This window comes from Accipiter gentilis, chromosome 20, assembly GCF_929443795.1.
Source record: "Accipiter gentilis chromosome 20, bAccGen1.1, whole genome shotgun sequence".
In the NCBI taxonomy this organism is placed as follows: Eukaryota; Metazoa; Chordata; class Aves; order Accipitriformes; family Accipitridae; genus Astur; species Astur gentilis.
Genome location: NC_064899.1, coordinates 22,353,609 through 22,362,038, shown reverse-complemented (window position 1 = coordinate 22,362,038; position 8,430 = coordinate 22,353,609). Strand labels below are relative to the sequence as shown.

The window sequence follows — 8,430 nt, the reverse complement described above, 5'->3', positions numbered from 1 at the left end:
TTGTCCTTTGCTTCAGGTAAACTCACTTAAAAGGGAAGATGTAACAGGAGCCACGTGGAGTTTGGGGATGCTCTTCTGCCATGCAGGAGAATTAAGCTTTGCTTGCAAAAAACCACCGAGGAGCTAGTACAGGGGGAGAAAGGCTACTAGGAGTTAGTGTATCGGTAGGAAAAAAGGCATAGGAAGTGACTCAGGATAGTATGATCTAGCCAGAGAAGTAGTATTAGGAAATGTTGCATAGCCGTCCGTGCCTGTGAGTTATGCCTAAATCACATTCCACGGGATTTAATTCTGTTGGTGGTCTAGAAATTGGTTACTATAGGTTCAGTCAATGTTACTCCTTGCCCTGAGATGTTTATGTACAATGCACAAAATGGAGCAGTCACTGACCGGCTAATTACTAAGTCCTGAATAAGTCACCTTTTGTGCCACGGCATACCCATCTTGGAGACAACCACATTTATTTTCTTCATGTTGGTGACAAAAATCACAGCTGATTTTAGAGCTCGTTCGAGGACCTGGAGAGGAGAGGTTGAAATGGCGGGAGGTGAATAATAATTTTTGAACTCTGGCATATCAAGACAATCACAACATGTGTAGATGCAGGAGGACACATTATTATACCTTGTTAATGTCTTCAAAGCTTTACAGAGACCTTTATGGCGTTACTCAACACGAAAAATTAACCCTAATGCATACATTCAAAAACTAGATCCAACACACAGAACAAAGAACCCTTGGGAGGAGGGTTAAACTCTAATCTGCTACTTTTTCCACTTTCTTGTGGAAGCAGAGGTGGCAGAGGAGAGGCCGGCCAGCGTGAAGGATCTGCCCCGCACGGCTGCTACTGCGTCGTGTATCGTGCCAGCGTACGTCACGACAGCTAACGGGGAGGCTGGGGAGGCCTCTAGCTCAGTCCTCTCCTTTCTGCTCAGTCAAGCCGATTCTGCTGGAAGTGTAACACGGGAGTACAAGGCTTGCAAATGCGCTCAGCATTGCGGACTCCCGGGGAGCCCTACTTTGGTGTTGGGAAAGAAAGAAAATACAATACGGTCTGTGCACGCGCTCACATCGCACGCTGCTTTACAAGGAAGGGAAGGAAATGAAATGACACACAGGGGAGGCAGACCTGATTACTGAAAATTATATATACGCTCTTGAGGTGAACAGTCTTCATCTAATTTGCAGGTAAATTAGTGATTTACAAAGAAGCACAGTCTATTAAAAGTAAATTTTAGCGACAGACATATGTGGCCTGTTACGGTGATTTTTTTCATTTAAATCTAGTTCAAGTCTTTTCTGTACCTCTGCGCACTATGAGATGCGCTGATGGAGAAATGGCCAGGAGCTATAAAAATGAGAGGTTTAGCAAAAGATGAAGAAGAGACAAAATTGTCACAGTGCAAGAATGGACAAAATTATCTCCACCAAAGTTAAATAGAAAATAGAAACTTCATTTTTTCACACGGCACATAAATGAATTCACTCAGCATTACCTCGAGATGTTGCAGAGGCCACAGGCAAGAAGGGGATGCCGTGAAGGACAGTATAAACGAACGGAGCAGGATTCACTGGTGACGATGACCACGCGTGGCTGTGAAAGTCTCTAAAATGCTAATTACCGGAGTGAAGGCACAGCAGGAGAGGAGCAGTTTTGCTTTGCCTTGTTTGCTCCAGCATGGTGGCAGCTTCCAGGAGCGGGGTTGGGGCCTCTCACGCCAGCTGGGGCAGCGGGAGAAAACGAGAGCTACGGCAATCCTGAGTCAGAGATTTCACCGTGCTGTGGAAATGCGCTTCTTTACAGGCACCCGCCACGCTGGCCCACCTCCAGGAGAGGATCCGGTGTTAGGCAAACCTACGGCCAGACACCAGTTGCGATTCCTAAAATCTAGTTTTCTTTTACATAGATCTTCATTAGAAAATCTTTGCAATAAATTTGTTAGTTTGCAGGTTTGCTAAAGGGCTTCTGCTTTTCCTGCCCAAACAGTCATATTAGAAATATGGTCTATTAAAAAAAAAAAAAAAAAAGTACATTTGGTGAGATAGCCTTGTGTGGCTTAGTTCTGGGTACTTCTCTAGCGAGAGACTTTGCCTTGCTCCATATCGCGGGCAGTAAGGAACACACGAGTATTTCCCATTTATGTACCTACGCCCATACGTAACGTTGTGCCAATATCTATCTATTTTCGCCTGACTTCCACTTAGCTATCTGGAGGAAAACAACCTGCGTGTCACCCAAAGAGCCCCCCCCCCCCGAGAAAACGACCCGTTTGGCAACTCTGGAGTTTATTATAACCGAGACCAAACCCAACGCGCGCAGGAAACCATAAAACCCCTCGAGTTAACTGTAGCCAACGGCAAAGAGCCCGGCAGCCCCCAAAACCAGCGGCTGCAGTCTGATGGTGTCACCCACCCCCATCACCCCCCCCCCCCCTGCGGTTTTTTCCTCCCCCCCCCTCCCAGTTTGACCAGTGCTCGGTCCCCAGAGCACCTTTATGGATAAGCACAGCACCTGGGCACGGCGAGGAGGGTTTGGGTGCACAGGGGGGGTCCCCCCCACCACCACCTGGGGTGTTTCACGGTGGGGGGGGGATACCCCGAGTCCCCATCCATCTGCTTTGTAAATGGCCCTGGAAAAACAAGGAGGAAGGGCAAAGGGGCTAACTGGGAAACTCCCGGGGAGAAGGGGAGCGGGGGTCAGGGGGATTTTTTGGCATGGTAAATAAAAGGGGAGGAATTCGTGGGGATGAGGCGAGGGCGAAGATTAACCTCCCGGGCCGACGGCTTTGGGAAAAGAGCTGGTGCAGCTCCTTTTTTTTTTTTTTTTTTCATGGAAAAAGAGTTTCTGGCTGGCAGCCAGCTGTAAATTAACAGCTAAGTGAAACCATTATGTCGGTGGGCTGCTTTAATCGGTTTACAAAAAAAAAAAAAAAAACCAACAAAAAACCCACCGTGGAAGGGACGATGCATATCCGTAGGCAGGAGGGGACCCGGGAAATCGAAAACCCGGGGGGGCTGGGAGGGGGTCACCGGCCTTGAGGCCCCCCCGGACTCCAGTGGCCGCTAATGTAAACGCTCTGCATTCGAAAGACTTCACTACAGGTGTCCGGAGAAACTTATTTTGGCTGGGGGGAGGTTGGGCCGCCCCTCCCGGTAGGGGGGGGGTTGAAGGCAGCGCTGCCGGGGGGGCGACAAAAACCCACCCGGAGGGGACCGGGGACGAAGCAATGATGACAAGAGCAGCCCAGTGTTAGGGTTCAGTTCCAGCTGATTTTATTTCCTTCCCGAAGAAAAAAACCAAAACAAAACAAACAAAAAAAAAAAAAAACAAAAAACAAACCAAAACAAAAAAAAAAACCAAAACAAAAACCAAACCAAAACAAAAAAAAAGAGAGGTTATTTACAGAAGGTATATCAACAATCTGACAGGCAGTGAACTTGACATGGTTAGCTGGCATGATCTTTTTTTTTTTTTTTTTCCTCCTTTCCCAACGTTGCGTTGTGGGTGTTATTTACACAAAAAAAAAAAAAAAAAAAAAAAAAAAAATTCTACACAGCATATTGCACAGGATGGATGACCAAAAAAATAACAAAAAGAACAAAAAAAAGTTAAACCCTTAACGGAACCACCTCATTAGGCAGACGTCCTAGTGCCTGTCATGTTATATTAACATACATAAACACACAATCTTCTTTTTTGCTTATTATAATACAGACTTAAATGTACAAAGATGTTTTCACTTTCTTCATCTTAAACACAACAGCTATAAACCTGAATACATATGCTATCATCATGCCATAAGAGACTAAAACAATTATATTTAGCGACAAGTAGAAAGGATTAAATAGTCAAATACAAGAATGAAAAACGCAGTACATAGTGTCGCGAACTCAAACCGGCATTTAGATAGATCCAGTGGTTTAAACGGCACGTTTTTGCTTCTAAAAAAAGTGCAAAAAGATGTGGTTTACAAGTTAAAGGTACAGGATCCCTTCTGTGTAAATGCACCAGTCGCTTTACTTCATTTCGGGACAGGTTCCTCCCCAAAACGGTAGCATACAGTGTGTACACGCCTCAGTCTTCCCCCTCCCCTCGGGCCCCCCCTCCCCTGCCGCCCCCTCCCCCGGCGAGGCGGGGGGTGCGGAGCGGGCGCTGGCGGCGAGGGATGCTGTCACTTTAAGATGCCTGCAGATTGGAGTGTAAACATGGACAAAATAGGGGCTGATTCGTGGGTGGGTGAGAGTGTGGGTGAGCGTGAGAGCGCGCACACGCGTGGGAGATACTAACCAGCGGCCCTGCTGTTAAAATCAGGAAATCCAAACAGCGATTTACACCGATTTACACCCCCTTTATATATTTTTTACAAAAATACACTGAGAAAATAATCAAACGTTTTCATCTCTCTTCTCTTTTTGTTTTTAAAAGTGTCAAAAGTCTACATTTAAATATAAAAAATTAAAAGTTAAAACTCTAGCCCTTCAGTGAAGGAGACATAAAAATGGTGCGGGTAACAACGAGAACTACCAAAAAAGGACAAAGGAATACAAGTCAAAAATGTTTGGCCAGTATAAATACGTCCACTTATAAAATGGCATCCGATTACATTTACAAGGAAAAAAAACCCAAAAAAACCCAATACGAGGATGGAGCATCGGTGAGAAAAAACAGTCTTTTCATTTACAGCTATAAGGAACAAACACATACATACTCTGAGAAAAAATTTGGTCCTGAATTTTCTTTTTTTAAAGTCCAGCACAGATTTGAGTTGCGTTTGAATCCTTTAAAGAGTTAAGAATGAAAAAAAGCTGGTGATATTTTTTGTAGGAATCAAACATAGCGCCATCTATCTGCTTTTATATTATCCTAACACTATTTTTTTTAAACTGTTCAACAGTCTTACAGAAATCTTAAAAAGATAGACAGGATAACATGCTATATTAAACCCCACCAGTGAAATAATCCAACACCATCACGATTCTGAGTAAGAAGAAAAAAACTACTTTTTTTTTTTTTTTTTTTTTCAGTATTTTCGGGTTTTTTTGCAAAAGCCATCGCCCTCCATTTCCCCTGTACCACATCATGACAGAAACTGTTCCCATTCCGTCTCTGTTGCAAAAAGAAGTTTTCAGCGTTCTTGAAGTTTCGGCCTTATTTTTTTTCTCTACATATGACATAAGGTGACTGAGAAAAGCGCTGCCGCCACCTCATCTGTACGTGCAAATCCGTTTCAGTTTATTATTATCTTCCCCCCACCGTATTTCCAAGACAGCTCTCAAGTGTAAGTCTGGCTCTTCTCCTCTTAACTAGGATCTCAGTCCAGCTCCATCCGCCTCCTCTTCCTCCTCCTCCCATCATCGTCGCCTCCTCTCACCGCAGAAGAAACCGGGACGGGATTCCTCCCCCCAAAACGTGAACCTTGCAAGGGCTTGGGTGGATTTTTTTTTTTTTTTTTTCCTGTTTGGTTGGTTTTTTTCTCCTTTTTTTTTTTTTTTTTTTTTTTTTTTTCCTCCAAGCAGTTCTGATCGCTCTTTCACACGAAAAGGGCGAATGCTCAAGACATCCAGTGCGCGCTCAGCACAAGGCATCGCTCCCCCTCCTCTTGAGTCGTACAAAGTGGGCAATAACAAAGAACCCAGAGGTGTGTGTGTGCGGTCCCCCCCCCCCCCCTCCTTCCCCCCTCCTGTCTCTCTTTTCGGGAAAAGAAAAAGGGAAAAGGAAAAAGGCAGCGTTTCGCTCCCGCCAGTCTCTGAAAAAGCAAACGTTCAGGCTCGTCTCTGGGCTGGGGGGGGGGGGGCGGTGCGGGTCCGTCTCCAGCCGGAGGAAGGGGGGGGGGGGGGGGGGGGCTGCTGGCCCCTTTGCAAGGAGACGGCGATCCCGCTCCAGCCGCCGCTCTCCCCGAGCGCAAGAAGCAGTCTCACCGGCCCCTTCCCAGCAAAGAAAAAAAAAAAAAAAAGACACCACCACCCCCCCCCTCCTCCCCAAAACCCCAACCCAAACCCAGAAAGAAAAGCGGGGGGGGGGGGGACGGGACGGACGAGTCCTGCCGCGTCTCTGTGCCTCCTCCAGCGGGGCCCGGCTCTCGCCTCAGTAAGTGAAGACCAGGTTGGAAATGCTGGACTCCAGCCAGTCCCCCGAGATCATCTCACTTACCTCCGGCGTGCAGTAGTCCGGGAACTCAAAGTGCGAGCCCGAGCCGGGCTCGAAGTTAAAATCCAGGTCCCGGTCGAGAACCGAGGAGCTGAAGCTGCCCAGGGACATGCTCTCAAAGCCGGGGCTGGGGTTGAGGTCCAAGAGGTCGTCCTCGAACTCGTCGTCCGACGAAGAGGAGCCGGAGGAGGAGGAGGAGGAGGAGGAGGAGGAGTGGGAGGACGCGGACGAGGAATGCGCCGTCGAGGGGGCCGGCGAGGAGGCGCGCAGGCTGGTGTAACTGCGGTGATCCGAGGGCGAACCCGAACCGGAGCCGGAGGGCGAGGGGCAGGCGGCCCCGCCGCAGTCCCCGTCGGGCCGGCCCGCCCCGCCGCCGCCCCCGTCCTCGTACAGGCTCAAGGGGTCGCCGGCCTCCGCCGAGCTGCTCAGCGTGGGGCTGCCGGGCACCGCGCCCCCGCCGCCGGGGGAAGCGGAGGAGGAGGAGGAGGAGGAGGAGGCGGCGGCGGCGGCGGCCGCCTGCCCGCTCCCGAAGATGTAGACCCGCTTCAGCTTCTTCTCGGCCAGCGCCTTGCCGGGACCCGAGGGAGCGCCCGCCGCCCCCCGGGGCTTGTACAGCGCCTGGTGCTCGGGCGGCAGCAGCGCGGCCGGCGGTTCCCCGGGGAAGGGGGCGGCCTTGCCGCCCCCCGCCGCCGCCCCCGCCGCCGCCTTGCCGTGGGGTTTGCCGCCCGCACCGCCGCCGCCGCCGGCCGCGGGGGAGGGCTTGGAGGAGCCGCCGCCGCCGCCGCCGCCACCCTTCTTCGGGGCGGGCTTGGCGGGGGCCGCGGAGCCGGCGGGGCTGCCCCCGCCCCCGGCGCCCTTGTCCGCCTTGTCGGCGGGTTTGGCGGAGCTGTTGTTGCCCGACTTCACCTTCTTCCTGGGCCGGTACTTGTAGTCGGGGTAGTCCGCCATGTGCTTGAGGCGCAGCCGCTCCGCCTCCCGGATGAAGGGGATCTTGTCGCTGTCCTTGAGCAGCTTCCAGCGCTTGCCCAGGCGCTTGGAGATCTCGGCGTTGTGCATGTCGGGGGACTGCTCCATGATCTTCCGCCGCTCGATCTGCGACCACACCATGAAGGCGTTCATGGGCCGCTTGATGTGCCCGCTGGGCGTCTTGCACCAGCTCGGGTCGTCCGCCTTCCCCCCCGTCGAGGCGGTGGAACCCGGCGTCGGGGAGGAGGCGATGCCCAGCTCGATGCCGGCCCCGGAGTCGGAGGTCTCGGCGGCCAGCAGCGCCTCCGTGTTCTCCGCCGTGTTGGTCTGCTGCACCATCGCGGCGGGGGGGGGCTCGCCGGGGCTCAGCGCCGCTCCGCCGCGGGGCAGGGAGCGCAACTTCTTCTTCTTCTTCTTCTTCTTCTCACAGCGGCACCGGGGCCGCGCAGCCCCCCGCGGCCGCGACCCCGCTCCCCGCACCGCTCGTACTTCCACACCGGCGCCTCGTCCCCGGCGGCGCGGTCCTCTCCCCCTCCAGGCGGCGGCGGCGGCGGGGCCGCCGGCGGTCAGACGGAGTTTCTGCAAAAGCAGCGCCGCGAGCCGCCCGTCCAAGTTCGCCCTTTCTGGGTTTGGGTTTTTTTTTTTTTGGTGGGTTTTTTTTTTTTGTTTGTTTTCCTCTCGGGGCGTTTTGGGCTGGTTTGGTTGGTTGCCTTTTTTTTTTTTTTTCTTTTTTTTTTTTTTGGAGGGGCGGGGGGGTGTCGGTCTGCTTTTTTTCCTCACCACCACCTCGGGTCTCCCCCCTTCCCGAAGCAGCTGGTCCAGTTCACAAGTGCTTTCCGCCTGCCTCCGGCGTTTCAGGAGAGTCTCTCAGCGCTGGGCACGACCGCGGAGGGACGGGGGGACGAGGAAGGGCGGGGGGTGGGGTGGGGGGGGGGGCAGGCGGTGCGCCCCCCAAACCCCGAAAACCCCGGCTCCAGGACTCGTGGTGGCGGGGTCGGCGGCCAGGAGTTTGTGCAGGTAGGATTTGGCAGTTGCGAGGTACCGAGCGAAAAGAAAACCCCTCGGAGAAGGGGGAAAAAAAAAAAAAGGGAAAAAGAAGGAAAAAAATAATAATAATGATGGAAAAAAATCCCCGGGAAAAAAAAAAAAAAAAAAAAAGAAAAAAAGAAAAGCGCTCGTGCATGAACGAGTGTGTACGTCCCCGGCAGGAAGAGCGGCGAGCCGGCCGCCCAGCCCCGTCCTCCTCCTCCTCCTCCTCGGCCGCCGGTCCTGCCGCCGCTGCTGCTGCTGCTGCTGCTGCTGCCGCCGCCGCTCCG

At 52.3% G+C, this 8,430-nt stretch overlaps 1 protein-coding gene across 1 annotated transcript; it reads right to left on the bottom strand.

Moving 5' to 3' along the window:
* Nucleotides 1–3,259: 3,259 nt before the first annotated feature.
* Nucleotides 3,260–8,024, bottom strand: SOX4 (SRY-box transcription factor 4). The gene has a single exon (XM_049823982.1). It carries the CDS (start codon nucleotides 7,451–7,453, stop codon nucleotides 6,086–6,088), a length of 1,368 nt encoding a protein of 455 aa, XP_049679939.1. The 5' UTR covers nucleotides 7,454–8,024; the 3' UTR covers nucleotides 3,260–6,085.
* Between the last annotated feature and the right edge of the window lie 406 nt (nucleotides 8,025–8,430).

What these genes read in the sequence shown, in the direction of transcription:
- SOX4 (XM_049823982.1), bottom strand. Translation starts at nt 7,453, where the DNA reads ATGGTGCAGCAGACCAACACGGCGGAGAACACGGAGGCGCTGCTGGCC.